Here is an 18,228-nt window from a genome sequence, read left to right as displayed (position 1 = left end):
GTCGCCTGTAGACTTATGGTGACCGCTAGAATATTATATGGACTTCTTAGGCAATGACTATTCAGAGATTTTGCCAGTACCTTCCTATCAAATAGAGTCCAAGGCACCTGGTATTCATTGCCTGTCTCTCATCCAAGTACTAACCAGAGCAGAACCTGCTTAACTTTTCAGATCAGACATATTTTGGTGTCTTTCAGATATTTGAACCCTAAAATAGAATGAGGTATTCAGAGTTTACTAAAAATAAAAATAACTAAGAATATGTAATGCAATTCGCATAGTTGCTAGGTTCGTTTGGTTAATTAGAAAGTCATTATATCCTTAAGGGTAAAAGTTTTCCCCTGACGCTAAGCCTAGTTGTGTCCAACTCTGGGGGTTGGTGCTTATCTCCATTTCTAAGCCAAAGAGCCGGCATTGTCCATAGACGCCTCCAAAGTCATGTGGCCACTGGCATGGCTGCATGGAGCACCATTACCTTCCCACTAGAGTGGTATCTATTGATATACTCACATTTGCATGTTTTCAAACTGCTAGGTTGGCAGAAGCTGGGGCTAACAGCGGGAGCTCACCCCACTCCCCACATTAGAACCACCAACCTTTCAGACAGCAAGTTCAGCAGCTCAGCAGTTTAATCCGCTGTGCCACTGGGTGCTCCTTACCTTTTTAAATTTGCTATCAAGTTATACTCTAGAAAATTAAAGGATTGCCTTATTTGTATTTTCTGATTTCCGGGACCTAAACAGCTTTGTTTCACATAGAAGGAAAGAAATGTTCAAACATGCCCTCCACTTTCCTTCTTTAGTGCTGTCCCTAGTAATAAATAATGCTGAATCCCCGGAAGACAAAATTCTGCTTTGCAGTATTGTCATCTCAAATGTGTATCATCATGGATTGTAGAAATTCCTGCTCCATTCTTTTCTTTATTTTTTTAACTGTATGGCTTTGATTTACAAGAGACATCTCTCTCCCTATAATCTCTCAGGAATCGGAGCAAGGCAGATGCTGGTAAAACAAGCGGCAGGTTCAAAGCTCTCATTTGAACTCTCGACCGGGAATGTGTTGTTCCCTAGGAAAACAACATTCCTGTAGTGAAGAAGAAAAAACTGATTACACTCCTGGTTTTATTAATGAAATGCTTAGTTTAGAGATAAGCCTGGGAGTATAATATGCCAGAGAAACAAGTCTGAGGCTTTGATTTTTTTAAAAGGACACTTTTAAAAATTCTCATAAATCAGTTATGTAGCTACTGATTTTCAGCAGTGACACTATGCTCCTTGAGGAAGCAGATTACTCTTGTTTTATGCATAGATTTTTACTTAAGCCTTGTTTTTGCAAAATGCATGTAACAATGATCAGTTTGCAGTCCTCCAGATTTTGTTAGACTGAGGTACATTGCACACTAGAATTAATACAATTCGACACCACTTTAACTGCCATAGCTCAGCATAATTGGATCATGGGAGTTGTAGTTTTACAAGGTCTTCAGCCTTCTCTGTCCAAGAGTGCTGGTGCCTTATCAAACTACAACTCCTATTATTCAATTGCATTGAGCCATGGCAGTTAAAGTGGTGTTCGGTAAAGGTAAAGGTTTCCCTGACGTTAAGTCCAGTCGTGACCGACTCTGGGGGTTGGTGCTCATCTCCATTTCTAAGCCGAAGAGCCGGCGTTGTCCGTAGACACCTCCAAGGTCCTGTGACCGGCATGACTGCATGGAGTGCTGTTACCTTCCCGCCGGAGCGGTACCTATTGATCTACTCACATTTGCGTGTTTTCGAACTGCTAGGTTGGCAGGAGCTGGGGCTAACAGCGGGCGCTCATTCCGCTCCCGGGATTTGAACCTGGGTCCTTTTGGTCTGCAAGTTCAGCAGCTCAGCGCTTTAACACACTGTGCCACCAGGGGCCCCTAAAGTGGTGTTAACTTGCATTAATTTTTCAGTGTAGATGCACCCAAATTGTATATTCTTGCATAGCAGGGTCTTGGACTAGATGGTCCTCGCTGTTCCTTCCAACTTTAAGATTCTTAAGATTCATATCCCTGGTCATAGAAAACTAGTTTTCATAACTAAAAGTTATCATTTACTGTTTTGCTCGTTGTCCTTTTTCAAGTGCAAGATTCAGTTCTGTGTGGGTTATGTGAAGTAGTATAATCCCAACATAGATTTACCTGCTTATTTGCTGTTCTCAGATTGTTGACACAGGGCAAGTGACTTTCCTAAGCCATCAGTGAAAAAGCTGGTGGCTTTCCCTCCTTGTTTTCCCTTCCCAAGGAAATGCCATTCTTGTTCTTGCCAGCCTTGACTAATCGTACTATTAGTCATGAACTCTGAACCACATGCATGGGCCAGTGCCAGATCCTGGGGGCTGTAAACATTAGCAGCCGCTTTTATGATGCCAAAAGGCTACCGTATCTACTCTTAAAGGGGAAATCTTTTATTATTAAACAGTAGAGCAATTGTTAAATAATTCACAGATTCAAAACAGGTGAAGAACATCTTACTACCCTTGAATCTTCTGTGAAGGTTATGGTATTACAAAATGGATTGTCACGGACAGATTGCATCCTATATTTTTGGCTTTCAGACTGCAACATGGCTAGAACCTTCACAATCTATATAGCCCCCCATCTCTCAACAATTCCACATTTTGGGGGGAAATAATTAAGTTCCCTATGCATCACGTTATTGGGACATGGAAGAACCATCTCCACTATTCAGCATTTATCCTTGATTGCTTCATCTTTATATGCAAGGATGAACAATGAAACCACAGCTAGCCGTCCACATTGAGGATTTGACTTTTATGGATTTGATTATTCATGGATTTGATTAAAATGCCCTCTTTATGAATCCCTAGGTTCTCCAGTGGAGCCTCCGGTGGCTCAGTGTGTTAAAGTGCTGAGCTGCTGAACTTGCAGACCGAAAGGTCCCCGGTTCAAATCCCGGGAGCGGAGTGAGCGCCTGCTGTTAGCTCCAGCTCCTGCCAACCTAGCAGTTCGAAAACATGCAAATGTGAGTAGATCAATAGGTACCGCTCCAGTGGGAAGGTAATGGCGCTCCATGCAGTCATGCCGGCCACATGACCTTGGAAGTGTCTACGGACAACGCCGGCTCTTCGGCTTATTTATTTATTTATTTATTTACAGTATTTATATTCCGCCCTTCTCACCCCGAAGGGGACTCAGGGCGGATTACAATGAACACATATATGGCAAACATTCAATGCCAATAGACAAACAACATTCAGTTTTAGACAGACACAGAGGCATTTTTTTTTAACATCTTCCAGCTTCACGATTTCCGGCCACAGGGGGAGCTGTTGCTTCACCGTCCATTGGTGGCTGTTCTTCCTCTTCTTTTCCTCGTGAGCAGTTTTATGGTGTTGTAGATTAGTTAAATTAGCCTCCCGCATAAAGCGTCCCTAAATTTCCCTAACTGACAGATTCAACTGTCTTTCGGGGCTGCTAGGTCAACAGCAAGCCGGGGCTTTTTTCTTTTTTTTTTATGGTCGGAGGCTTAACCCGACCCGGGCTTCAAACTCATGACCTCTCGGTCAGTAGTGATTTATAGCAGCTGGTTACTAGCTAGCTGCGCCACAGCCCGGCCCCGGCTTAGAAATGGAGATGAGCACCAACCCCCAGAGTTGGACACGACTGTACTTAATATCAGGGGAAACCTTTACCTTTACCTTTACCTTTACCTTAGCTTCTCCAGTGTGACTCTATGGTCAACTTCTGCCAGAAGTTGACCATAGAAGCAAGCTGGAGGATTAGAAAGAACATCTTTCCAAGAATCTCTAATAAGATTATGTGGTCACCTTCTGGTTGAAGTTAACCATAAAGCCATGCTGGAGAACTTAGAGATTTCTGATCACACGTTCGCTTCAGTAACAAAACAAAACAAAATAAAGCAATTTTATTACTTGGATTTTTTTTACTCTTGTGAAGGTCCTGTGCCCCTAATCCCAGTGAATGAGGAGGGAAGATTGTAGTTTACTCCTCACTTTGGCAGAAAATAGATAAATCGCCACAGTATGTTTCCTGTAATTCAGATGTCTGGAGATGTTATTATAAGAGGAAAACATGTTTTCTTGTAACATTCCTCTTCATTCTCAGTATAGATTTTTAAAAGGTATTTTTCTTTATAGAATAGTTCCTGTGCAACACCTCATGACATCAAATACCAGGGAAAAATTGTGCACACTTCTTACTGGTCCATTATTCTTCCCAGTGGGAGTTTGAAACTGTCAGGAAACCTGCTTCTTTGATCTAGGGACAAATGTTCTTTCCATGCCTAGTCCAATACCATAAAAATGTGGCAAAGTGATATGTTCCAGAAAATGCTGGTAGAATTATTCATCAGCAAGTGTAATTTAGTTCTGTTTTTTTATTTTTGAAGTCATTACTGTATTAATTTATATTTGAACTCTCCAGGAACCACCATTTAAAGATAGGAGGGACTTCTAAAACAAAAAATCAGAAGGTTCCACTTAGATAAGTCACGCTTAGTGTATTCTTACGTGCTGAATTGCATTGTTCCATATGTATAGGCTCTCAGTCTGAAGAACTACAGATCAAGTGCACCTTAAGTGTGGATTGCTTTTCCATGATCTCATTTCATAGCTCTAATATTTTGTTTAAATACACAAAATAACGCTGGACCGTTCCAACATACTGCAAATGGGAAGGAAGGAAGGTTCAGATAAGTTGTACGACCCACATGGTCCTTAACAACAGCACAATCCAATAAGACCCTACAAAAATGAGTCCTGCAGCGTTGGATGTAACATTTGAAATGGCATTTCATTTCAGGAGCATTTTCACACTAAGCAATTATAACACTATGCTTCCATCCTATGAAATCCTAAGATTTGTTAGTTTAGAAACCTTAGACAGAGTTCTAGCAAACCAGCAAAATATTAAGTTCCAAGATTCATAGGAGGCAGTCTAGGCAGTAAATAAACAAACAATTGAAATAATCAGTTAAAGCAATTAAAATAACCCAGGTGGTCTAATGCAATACTTGAATGTGCATTAAGGAAATGATTCGGGTCTAAACTTACAGAAATTTCTTTTAGAATAAATGTACTTTTTAAAAATGCTGTACAGTGTTTGCAGATATTGCTTCCAAAGGCTTAGGAAGCACAAGAAGTTGCCTTATACCCACAAATTGGTAAATTTACTGTTTTGAGCTATAGCTTCCAAAATCCTTTGGCTCACCTGATCAATGACCATGCTGATGTAAAGATTTGGGGAGTTGTGGTGCCAAAAAAGATCAGTACAAAGTCAGCAAGACATTGACTAGGAGCTGTTCTAGGATTCTGACAGGGATTTCCCTGCCCTTTATGGGAGATGCCAAAGGTTGAACTTGGGTATTTTTACATGGAAATTGTGCCCTCCATCAACTATAGCTCTTTTTTACATGTTTTGGTCAATAGCTCTCATTGCTGCACTTCGTGATTTACTACATATTATCAGTGGGTGATTTAAACAACAATAGAGTGGTTAGGAGAAAGTAATGTAAACATATTTATTTTATGCCAGAGGCCAGTTTCAACGTGATTTGGAGGCTGAAACATTCAATAATATCTGGTATCCATCACGCACACATGATTATGCCGCGTACGTGACCCAGTAGCCCTCTTTTACAACCATCTGCAAATAATTAAGTTGGGAAGAGAAAGATAATCTGAAAGGCTGGCTTCAGGCCCTTTATGTCAAATGTATCAGTCCCAGGGCTAATTTCTGACCTCTGCACCAGTCGCTCTGATATTAATCTTACATCAGCTTTTAAAGGGCCTCCCAGCTTGTGGGTGTTGTCCATAGAAAGGGAACTGTGTTTCTGGTACCTTTACAGTAACTTGTTTTTCACCTAGATTGTAGGTGGGTGTTTATATTCATAATGTTAAGATAAAGCCAAGGAGATAATACTGGCACTTTGGACTTCCCCTCCTGTTTAGCCACTTTTCAAAATGCTTTGCAGCTCCACATAAATGAAATAAAGTATGGCATGTATTTATTAAGAGGCAGAGGTTAGACAGCTGCTAAAGTCCATATGTGAGTGTGTTTAGGTGAGGTATACTAACCTAATATGGATCCTTAGAAGGTATTGGTCTCCCCAGGTCCTTCCACACAGCCATATAATCCAGAATATCAAGGCAGAATAACCCACAATATCTGCTTTGCACTGGGTTATCTGAGTACACACTTCCAAATATCCCAGTTCAAAGCAGATAATGTGGGATTTTATTCAGTCATGTGGAAGGGAACCCGTTTATCTCAGGTTTTTTAAACAAAAACCAGATGACTATCTGTCAGGGGTTTTTAGTTACATACTAGCTGTGCCCGGCCACGCGTTGCTGTGGCAAAGTATGGTGGTATGGGAAATAAAGTACTGAGGAATTGGTGGTAGTTAAGGTAAAGGATTCCCTCGGCTGAGTGGGTTGCTAGGAGACCAAGTGGGCGGAGCTTAGCCTTCTAACTGGCAGCAATAGGATAAAAACAATTATTCTTCTCCCTCTAATGAGGACTTTATTTTTCTTTTCTTTTTGTTGTATCAACCTAGAGGCGTGGATGAGGGGTTGTGTTGTCAATTTTCGAGGTTGGGGGGTGTTTACTTTTGTTGTTTTGTCCACTGCCGTGATGCCATCATTTTTTTATATATATAGATTATTGTGCTGAATTGGACTGGATAAGTGCTTTTCAGACTATTTAATGTTATGGAATAACTATTATTGTAGGAGGCCCTGGTGGGTGGCGCAGTAGGTTAAACCCTTGTGCTGGCAGTTCTGCTGACCGACAGTTTGGTAATTCAAATCCGGGGAGAGTGGGTGAGCTCCCTCTGTCAGCTCCAGCTCCTCATGCAGGGACATGAGAGAAACCTCCAATGAGGATGTTAAAACATAAAATATCTGGGAATCCCCTGGGCAACGTCCTTGCAGAAGGCCAATTCTCTCACACAGATGTTTTTCAAGTCGCTCCTGACACGAAAAAACCCTGTTGTTGTTGTTGTTGTTGTTGTTATTCTCCAGTGTACTAGGGACCAACATTAGATTTATATATATGAAATAAAATTATTTCTTACTGTTCTTGAAACTTGCCATGAATTAGCAGCCAACGGCTTGAGAGCAACACTGGTTCATGGATCAGAACTTTTTTTAGCAACCTTCTAGATGGCTCTGGATAGCCCTTCTAACATATACATTGCTAATTTGTGGATTAATTTGTATTTTAATCTATTGATTTAAATGCCACTAATTGGAAGAAAGTTGTTTTTGCAAGACAGCCTTTGCAACCCCCTTTTTAACTGTGTAATTGTCTTGAATCTAAATTGCCAGGTCATACTTTCACAATGGAGGTTGAAGAATTTAATTGCCTTGTTTACATTTTCCAGAGAAACATTTTAAGGGAAACTTCTCAAGAACAATGCAGTGTTATTTGTAAAGAGTCTGGCAGAAGCATGGTTATTAAGCTCTGTCTAGGGTGGTCTGGGAGTTGTAGTCCAAAAGGTAACTTTTTCAGACTCTGAACTGTGGGAAAGGTATGCAGAGCTGTGATCTAGCACAGAATTTGCTTGAATCCCATTGAAAGATTTAAGCAGGACCCTTGATGAAAGGGGTGAAAGTGGAAAAGAGGCATTGAAAAAAATCACCTGGAAAATTGAATCTCTAGGTCCCCCAGGGTGACTCTGTGGTCAGCCTCCATTTATCAAGGACCAAGAGCAGCAGTTCCCAAACTTTTTCGGACATGGAAATAAAGAGATTCATTTTTCATTTTTAAAGCAGATTATGTTAAATTTAAATAAGATCTTCATGTCTCTAGCACAAACCTTTAAAAAGACTTTTAAAGATTTTTCGTAGCAACCATATGATGTTTTTGTGGAATCCTAGGGTTTCACGGAACAGAGTTTGGGATTCCTAATGAAACCATATTAATTAAATCTGTGAATAATAAAATCCACAAAAGTTAAGCCCATAAATGTGGAGGGCAAGTGTAATCAGAAAACTTTATCAATTGTGAACTTTTTGGCATGAAGAAGCCAAATAGGCACAGACAACAATTTGTCTTATTTGCCTGTTCAGGCTGGACACAACATTGTCTACTCCTTTGAACAATACTGTTCACATTTTAATGAAACTCTGTGTTTCAATTATACATAATGATAGTTTAGAACAGGCTTGAGAACAACTATGAACCCAGTCACCTTTGGTGCCTTAAAAAAACACTGTGAGATTATTGTATGTGTAAATAGGAATGGCTGCGGTTGGCTCCTCTTTTGTCAGGCCACAAGGTATCAGAGATTGCTAAATAACACAGGTATGTGTCAACAGGTGAAAAATGTTCTTGGGAAATGTTGCCTTCACCTCCATCAATAAAATGCTTAGTGTTATAACCATGACAGCATTACATAATATAAAGTAAACAGAGATGCTGTAGTCTTTGTTCACTGATCATCATGAAAACCTAAACTTTGAACCCAAGATAGAACATTCACTTCGTTTTCTAGTGAAAAGGGGGGAAATCTCAGCTCTCCTGTGAAATAGTGGAGTCTCTTGATGCCCCAACAAGTTTTTCGAAACTGTCCGTCACTGAATATTTGCAGTTGCCTAGTAACCTATCTCTTATTATTATGCAACCTCCTTACGTTTGGTCTGTATTAAATGCTACTGTTGAATTCAAAGGCAAGGGTGCGGCTTTGGCAGTTGTACAGCATCAGTAATTCTCTCCACCTTGTTCTGACCCATTTTCAGTCTTACCCATCCAGGGAGTTTTGCCAGGCTGAAAATGATAAACAGATGTGCCCATTTCCAATCTTCCAAAACCCTCTTCCTTTCATTGTAATCTTGAAGAAATAAAGCAATAAAAGCACTTCCTACGCAAACATATTATTAACAATGTAACCTTATGGTAAAGAGGAGGCAGTGGTGTATTTCCATTGATACATCGTTTGTTAATTAGGACACATTGCAAGCTTTGTTTTGATTATAGTGGAGAGGGAACGCAAACTATTGAGTTTTTAGTTATTCAATAACTAGGTTCTGATATTGATCACATGAACCAAACTAACATAATCAAGGTTTCTATGCCACATGAGTTATTGGTGCAAGATAAAGATATGGCACTGCCTGCCTTATATGTTTCTGCCAAACTGGGGGTAGAATTCCTCTGTCCAAAGTACACCTGATTAGCAGGGTCATTTCTTTTAAAATATTGTATCCCCAACATCTAACCTTGGTTTTTAAAAGAATGAAAACAGTAAAACGCCACATACAGTAATTAAAAAGATCTCTGTAAAATGAAAAGTGCAGGTACGCATGCAAACCAGAATTTTAAAAATCTATATTTTGATGATACCCTTATCAGGCCAAGCCCAGAAAGATAGAATTGTGTGCATGTTTTTGAAATCTTCTAATTTTTCCATCAAGCAAGATGGGGAAGAAGAACTATTGTTCATGTCATGTAATCTGCATATGAGTAAAATAAATCATTTTAACAAACAAAACATCTGAAACATGGGCCAGTACTTTTAACAGTACAGTCATATACATCTTTACTCAAATGTGAGCCCAACTGGGTGTGGTAAGGTTTACTCTGAGAGATGTGTTAATAGAATTGGGGCATATAACCTTTGGCCTAATTCAGTGGTTCTCAACTTGTGGGTCCCTAGGTGTTTTAGCCTACAACTCCCAGAAATCCCAGCCAGTTTACCAGCTGTTAGGATTTCTGGGAGTTGAAGGCCAAAACATCTGGGGACCCCAGGTTGAGAACCACTGGCCTAATTCCTAAAAAACTGATTTCAGGCCCCATGCAAGCAGCTAGGAGGGAATATTGAAATAATGGCAACTGAATCTCAATGGAAAGATGACATCTGATAATAGCAGCAGTCAGAATATTTCTCAACCAAAGAGTTGTTTTTCCAAGTCTGCATTACTTTGTGGGTCAGAGCATGCCCCTTGTTAGAAACAGGACTCCTGCTTGACAGAAATAAGAAAGTTTCTGTTTTTTTCATCATTTGTTGTGCACCTTTACCTCTAGCAGTTAGTTTAAGCATCACTGGGTTATAAGGCCACATTTGCTCAGCTAAAGTCCTGTAATATCCTGTACTAAGTCTTTCTGCAAAAGCTAAGGCATTGCTGCCTGTTTACAAAAGAGGTTGGCTTGCCAAGCTGTACCTGAACGATAAGGAGAAAGGAATGAGAGCCAACATAACAAAGTTTGCTGGCAGGTTAAGCCAAAATCAACAAGCTCTCTGTTGACCTGATATGGCAGTACAGTTAAAACAACTGGCTGGTTTTCTCCATATCAAAAACAACATAGAGTCCCGTGACACCTTACAAGGTTTGTTTTTATTAATGTCCACTTCATCAGATGCATGGTGCATTATTCTTATTTGGAAGATCTTCTTGTGTGCCCAAGAAGATCTTCCAAATGTACTCATGCAACAGAACGGTAGAAGGCTCAGGCCGAACTATTCAAGTTGCAGGTCATATTCATATTCACCTATCTTAACAATTACATGCACATGAAAAAACAGAAAACCTCAGTGAGTTAGGTTAAATACATTCCCTCAACTATGCTGAATGTTTCTTGCAGAGATGTGTTTATTTCATCAGGAGGAATATCCAAAATTCAGAATCCCACAAAAAACATGCCGCCTGATGTGACACAATCCATTCTACTAACTTGTTCACCTCCATGCATGTACCAGACAGAAATCATGGCCATTTGGTCCCGCTGTTTCCCTTTTTGTATAGGGCTTTTCCCCCTGCTTTCCTATTCCTGGAAGCTGCTTTTTTGCAAGGTTATTTTATCAGAGGTCAAAGCACAATATCTTTAAAAATAGTTCAGCAACCTAAGCAATTGATTATATTTTAAGTAGCCAAATATTTGATGAGAATGACATGGCCCTGAAAAACCTTGTGTGAGCATGTTTACCACCGCCAAGGACAGGGAAAACATGCACAGCTCCCCTGGCAAGTGCTTTTGTAAACATTGGCAGGAGGGGAAGAGGGTCTGACCCTTTCGCTGTCTGTCTTTTGCATGGATTACTCATTTGTGAGGCAGGATCAGTTCCTTTTTTTGCATTGCAACTCTAGGGACCATGTTGGCAGTAAAATATGCAAGTTGTGGTCCAAATAAGTAACATACCTAGGTTCTGGTGGCCCCCTTCCCCAAAAGAGTACACACATAATGAAAATTGTGTTTTGTGGAGGAAAACATGTTCTATTTTCTACTGTGAAACTGGTATATTTAAAAAAAAAAAAAACCAGGAAGAGTCACAGTGTTCAGATCTATGACAAGTAGCATAGGAATTTCATAATAATGTGGATAGAGAATAGTAGCCCTCCAGATATATTTGTCCTGTAACTATTACCATTCCTAAGTCAAAATACTGTACATGGAATTGAAATAATTGTATCTGCTTTTACTGACTCACCAGGTCTTGTTCACACTGTGTAACGGAAACTTTAAAAGTGTGGGTTAACTTGGCCAGATGGAATTTTGTGCCATGAAATGAAATAAAACACATTTCTCTAGAAATATTGGAGGTGATGATGTTTAGCCTCACCTTCTTGACATATTGGCTTTTTATGTAAATGTGTTTATCTAATGCATTAAAATATGTATATTCTACTTTTTTTCTAAAGATCTCAGGACTGCATGGAATAAAACAAACCTGAGTAATTCAAGCAGTAAAGGTGAAAATGAAATGATTTTTAAGGGCTGAAAGCATACTAAAACATTTTAGCAAGATAAAACAGGCATATTTATAATGTTAAAATAGCTTAAATAATATTAATTGAGGAGCATGTGAGGGATTTTATAAAACCAGTTAGCTCCAAAAGGTTTTAGTGGACAGCCACATTTTCACTAGGCACTAGAAAAATGGCAACATTGACACTAACATTCCCTAACTGGGATGCCAAAGCATGGGTGGTCATCTCCAATGTCCTCGCTCTGCATACTGCTACGATTTTTTTTAATTTCTGTGTTTGGAGGAGCATTCAATCGCCTGGCTCAACCCACCTGCAGCCTCTCCTTTTCACATGTTCTCCTTGTAGAGAAGCATGTGCTTCACTGTGCATATTCCATACTTTTTTTTTTTTTTTACTATACTTGCCACCTTTCTCCCAAAATGGGATCCAGTCATGGGAAAGCATTCCAGAATTGTCTTCTCATTTACTTTCTTGGTTTATACCTTCTCTTTCAAATTGGGACCCAAGCGGATTGTAATATTTGTTAAAATGGGTATAATTCATATAATCATGGCACAGAACCTACCACCTGATATCTTTAGATTCATCCAACAATTGGTGTCTGGCTCAGAAGGTGCTAAGCTGCAATTTCTGCAATTTCTTTAGCCTTTTAAGCAGGTTTTGGGAAACCTTCTAAAACTGCCATTCCTGGAGCCTCTTCTCTCCAAAAGTAGAAGAAATCATTTTTTTAGAGCAGTGGGCATCAAGGCTTGGAATAATGCCATTGGTGCAGAAGCTGCATATGGTCCACAGAGTGTACTTTGCCCTTGCTTTAAAACAACCTCTAGGTGTTTTGAAGGAGCCCCAGTGGCGAAGTGTGTTAAAGCACTGAGCTGCTGAACTGGCAGACCGAAAGGTCGCAGGTTCAAATCCCGGGAGCGGAGTGAGCACCCGCTGTTAGCTCCAGCTTCTGCCAACCTAGCAGTTCGAAAACATGCCAATGTGAGTAGATCAATAGGTACCGCTCCGGCAGGAACGTAACGGCGCTCCAATCAGTCATTCTGGCCACATGACCTTGGAGGTGTCTGCGGACAACGCCGGCTCTTTGGCTTAAAAATGGAGATGAGCACCAACCCCCAGAGTTAGACATGACTGGACTTAACGTCTGGGGAAACCTTTACCTTTACCTTAGGTGTTTTGAACTTCAGCTCCCAGAATTCCTGATCATTGGACAAGCTGGCTAAGGCTTCTGGGAATTGGAGTCCAGACATCTGGAGGGCCACAGGTTGTGCAGGCCTAGTTTAAACCAATGGGCGCGGTGAGTATACTTCTTAAGAAATACTTCTGTTCAACATCTTTATTAACGACTTAGACAAAGGGTTAGAAGGCACGATCATCAAGTTTGCAGACGACACAAAACTGGGAGGGATAGCTAACACTCCAGAAGACAGGAGTAGAATTCAAAACGATCTTGACAGACTAGAGAGATGGGCCAAAACTAACAAAATGAAGTTCAACAGGGACAAATGCAAGATACTTCACTTTGGCAGAAAAAATGGAAATCAAAGATACAGAATGGGGGACGCCTGGCTTGACAGCAGTGTGTGCGAAAAAGACCTTGGAGTCCTCGTGGACAACAAGTTAAACATGAGCCAACAATGTGATGCGGCTGCTAAAAAAGCCAATGGGATTCTGGCCTGCATCAATAGGGGAATAGCGTCTAGATCCAGGGAAGTTATGCTCCCCCTCTATTCTGCCTTGGTCAGACCACACCTGGAATACTGTGTCCAATTTTGGGCACCACAGTTGAAGGGAGATGTTGACAAGCTGGAAAGCGTCCAGAGGAGGGCGACTAAAATGATTAAGGGTCTGGAGAACAAGCCCTATGAGGAGTGGCTTAAAGAGCTGGGCATGTTTAGCCTGCAGAAGAGAAGGCTGAGAGGAGACATGATAGCCATGTACAAATACGTGAAGGGAAGTCATAGGGAGGAGGGAGCAAGATTGTTTTCTGCTGCCCTGCAGACTAGGACACGGAACAATGGCTTCAAACTACAGGAAATGAGATTCCACCTGAACATCAGGAAGAACTTCCTCTATGATTCTATGATTCTATGAAATTTATTTTAAAATGGAAACATGGCATCATATTCAGCAGAGTGGATGGTAGGGACAACATAGGGCACTCTTCTCTATGCAAATACATGCTGTTTCACCATAATAGAGATGGGATAAAATTCATAATGCAGAAATGTTTGAACAGTAGACGTTATTCTGAGAACTAGAGGGTTCCTCAATCCCTTTCCCATTGAGAGAGATTTCAACTGCTTAGGAAATTAAAGCAGGCAGGAGAGCCCTTCTTCCTTCTCAAATAAACAGTTCCAAGCATTCAAATGCTTTTTTTAAAAAACTGTTGCTGGAGATTCAAAGCGTTTATGACTTCACAACAAGTTGTCAGAAGGTCTTCCCACCCATAATAATTGATGGGAGAAAGGGAGACTGACTAGACAATAAAATTTATTGGAATTTTCTAGCATTTCAAGCTCTATGGGGCTGGAAATATTTCTGGAGACCAGAAGTCTTTTAAAAATGAAGAATAGTCCAGTTTCCTAGCTCCATGTTCTCATGTCGCCCTAGTATTTTATTGGAGCAGCATGCGGAGTCCAGCATGAGTCCTGAATCCAGGGGGGCAGTGTGTTCTCACCCTAGAGATGAATCTTCCCTGTAAATTGGTCATGAATAGATCCACAGTGAACAGAGGTGGATAATAGAAGGTAGCAGTATTCATTTCAGAAATGATTTGAACTGTGCAGTTAAGAATGAGGTCCTCAATAACACAACAACATTTCAAAACCAATTAGTTTATATTGTGGTTACACCTGTCAGTTTCCTTCTCATAAAAACTTAGATTGTTATGATTTGATTGTAAAGGCCCCTTATTATGACTGGCAGGCTATCATAGTATGTTTTCTTCCTGCCCAGCCTTCCTTTTCCTGATATTAAAGTGATAAGAAGAGCCTCTTATTAGGGACTCCATTCAACCATTTAAACAGTGGAGGTGAACTCCTGCAGAAATCAGATAATATGTCTTCCAGGACTAATAGCAGCATAGAAAGCACAAATCAATCCCAGGTGAAGCTGGAATTATTTCTTCCTCCCAAGTTTTTTTCAGGAAGGTAAACTGAAAGAAAGTGTCTCACCTCCTCATGTACTTGTAGTGTTGTTTTGTGCTGGTTGATTTTGTATTTAAAATGTTCCTTCCATGATTGGTCAAATGTCTGAAAGTTATCACAGTGTCATTGTCCTTATAGCATTTCTGGCAGATTTTTTTCTAACATTAGACCTATTTAGGTGTTACTCATCTTGGTTTCCCTAACTCGCAAGTAGGGATGTATGTAGCCCTGCCCTACTCCTTTCCATGATTATTCTCCTCATGTAACAAGGACCCTGAAAAATTGAGATTTCTGTTTTCGTGAAGAGTATCTGTGCAATCAAAAACTCCTCTTCTTCAGACACCTCAATTTATATGTGAGCAAATAAAGAGCTGGGGCTAGGTGGTCACTTGCTCATATGTGGATCGAGATGAGTTAATGTGAATGTGGCTAAAGTTCACAGTCCAGTAGCCACATTCATGTGTTACCTTTTCCCATCAAAACATGAGCAAAGGAATATATAAGTAGAAGAATTATTATTGTGTCAGGTATAGGATATGTGTGTCTGTCTTAGGATAGAGCAGTGGTTCCCAATCTTTGGGCCTCCTGGTGTTTTGGACTTCAGCTCCCACAGTTCCTAACAGCTGGTAAGCTGGCTGGGATTTCTGGGAGTTAAAGTCCAGAACACCTATAGACCCAAAGGTTGGGAACCATTGGAATAAAGAAATTCTATGCATGATTGAAGGAAGTTAAGCATGCATGAGCTATCCAGTTAATAAATTCCATAGAATGCAGCAGCTTTGTGTTTAGACCATGCAATCCAACAATTTAGGTCTCATCTTAGGAGAGTGAGCTGATGTCAGCAAAAAAATTGGCTCCTTTTTCCGCATGAAATTATCCCATTATTCCTTTTTTTAGGAGCAAATTATTCACATGTGGAACAACAGGAAACTGTCTTGCTTTCCTGCCTCAAAGTCTGTTCCAATTTTGGCTGCAGTATTGCTGTAGAAATAGTCCCAGAAGTATTTGCTGCTCAGCTGCTGTGGCTCTTGACAGTTCAGCATTATCTTGTTCTGCCTCGGTGAGCACAACCAAATGACTTGGGATTTTGTAACCTTGAAGAATGTAGTTTTAACACTTTCTTCTCTCATCACTGCAACCAAAACTGTCTTTAAAACTATGCAGTAGAATACAGTTATCAGTGTGCATTCACTTCATTCAGCCTCTCTCTCTTTCAGCCTCATCCAGATGGAGTATAACTAAACTTGAAATAAAAGGATAGAAATCTAAATATTAATGTGAAACCTGTCTTGTTTATTTTTCAGCTCACAAGAGGATGAAAGGCCTATGTCACCCTTCTATCTGAGGTATTTACTTTTTTATTTGTTTATTTATATTCTCTCTTAGCAGAGCTTGAATTGTAAAAAAAAAAAAGCAATGCAGAAGGGGGTTAAAAGATTTTTTTTCCAAAGTTCCTTTAACATTTTGTCTCGAAGCATCAAAACTGGAGGAGTCATTTCTTAGCCAGTGAAAATGATGGTCTGTACATTCAGAGTAAGGTTAAAAAAATTGTATTTCCCCCAACAAAATATAATTATCAATGCAGAATGCTGCTGCAAAATATGACATTGGCCCTATCCTGTATTTTCACACAAAGGCATAAATGCTATTGTTGCTCCTGATTTGAGTAAATACATTAATTCATTTTGCCCCCAAATTTGCCCTCACCATAGACATGTCTTTATACAGCAGCTTTACGGTTTACTATCTTGATGTTTTGCTGTAAACCACGTGGAACTCTTGGCAGCTATAGTTGAAGAAACATTCTTCCATAAACTTAACTAATTATGTAAAATTCCATACAACATGTTCTTTTCCCTCCATAATAGGCAGGTTACACAACAAGATTTCTGTGCCAGAGTTTTGTATGGTACATATGAAGGCATGGCAATGTAGAGGTCTTTGGGTTTGTTTTCCAGGTTTGCCTTTGATCGCTCTAGTAATGAGCTCTTTCTGGAACAGAACGGAGGGAAATAATCCCATAGTGGCAATTCTGTGCGAATGGAAGTGTGCCTAAAATAGCAGTGCCTATTAATTAAGGCAAGGCAGAGATCTAGTTTGGTGAACACCATTCCTATATGTATGGCTCATTTCTTTTTATTATCTTACAGAGCTGTATAACATCCCCCTGGGTGCGTTTAAGTAGCTTGTTCTTTCAATTTTTGCTATTCAATAGAAGTGTGTGTCACTGGTTTGCCAAGAGGAGTTGGTTTGGCAGGAAGGAATGGGTATGAAAAAAGAAATTCCATCTAAATATTAGTAAGGACTTGTTTTACTGTAAAAGCTGGTTGTCAGTGGAATAGTTTGCTTCAGATATGGTGGACTCGGCATCCTTGGAGATCTTTAAACAGAGGCTGGGTAGACATTTTCCAGAAGCACTTTAATTGTCCGTTCCTGGATTGGTTAGTCTGGATGACCCACGGGATCCCTTCCAACTGTATTATTCTACCCTGCTCAAAACTTGGTATTTGGCTGTTGGAGAGTTCTTGTGATGAGAGGCAGGTGGTCTCCCTTAAGTTGCTTCTGCCATTTTTCTTCTCTGCCATGGTTCAAAGATCAAAGGGGGAAACTGCCTCAAGGAATCCATGCCAGAAGTTATTTTGCTAGATTGTTTTGTTCCCCACCCCACCCCCATTGTTTTGCTGATTTCCTTGCCAGTCAAGTTTGCTTTGAATCAAACTTATTTATGTGTTAGAACAACTGAGCAATTAATGTAAACACATGGAGGATGTGGGATGCAAGTTGTATACAGCACAATGAGTCCAGTGTTTAAGAACAGACTGTTATGTAACATCTTTGGGTGGATGCAAACAAGGGCTGTCCAGATTCCTGGGACTGCACAATGCCTGATACTTGCCAATTAGCAGGAACATGAGGTATAGTTCAGTTTTCCATTTTGTCAGCTGCGCTGCAAATGTTACAGAGTTTTTGATGAACGCAGTGACTTGAGTATATTCCTTGTGAACTCTTTTTTTCTCCTCCCACTCAGTCTCAGCAAAGGAATGTAAACCTGAAGATCCCATTCAAGCAAAATGACTTTAGACAGGATGCTCATTGACCCTTATCTACCTGAAATCCCTTTTTGGCTATGGATTAGGATCTTATATCAAGTTTGCATAGTTTAAAATCTATGTAGTTACACAGTAGATACACAACATCACAATTCTGATTAATAGCTACATTTTACAGTTTATGGTTGTATCTGCCAGTGTACTTTAGTTTTCCATTGTGCAGTTGGGAATACTCAATGGAGTCACTAGAAAATCCATTAATGCTACAATCACTACTATAAAATCTCTCAGTTCCCTTTTAAGTAGTTTGGAAACAA

The 18,228-nt window shown here is 40.1% G+C and overlaps 1 protein-coding gene across 4 annotated transcripts in view; it reads left to right on the top strand.

Moving 5' to 3' along the window:
* fam13a (family with sequence similarity 13 member A) overlaps positions 1-18,228 on the top strand; it is a 154,647-nt gene that overhangs the window by 81,625 nt on the left and 54,794 nt on the right. For 3 of the 4 annotated variants that reach the window (XM_008111041.3, XM_008111040.3, XM_008111042.3), the window contains one exon: positions 16,166-16,207. In XM_008111041.3, the coding sequence (XP_008109248.1) occupies positions 16,166-16,207 (42 nt within the window). Of the gene's footprint in view, positions 1-2,853; positions 3,009-16,165; positions 16,208-18,228 lie in introns of all 4 variants that reach the window. The other variant, XM_062981902.1, reaches the window with a different exon arrangement.

This window comes from Anolis carolinensis, chromosome 5 (genome assembly GCF_035594765.1).
Source record: "Anolis carolinensis isolate JA03-04 chromosome 5, rAnoCar3.1.pri, whole genome shotgun sequence".
Classification (NCBI taxonomy): domain Eukaryota; kingdom Metazoa; phylum Chordata; class Lepidosauria; order Squamata; family Dactyloidae; genus Anolis; species Anolis carolinensis.
This window is presented reverse-complemented; position numbering and strand designations above follow the sequence as displayed.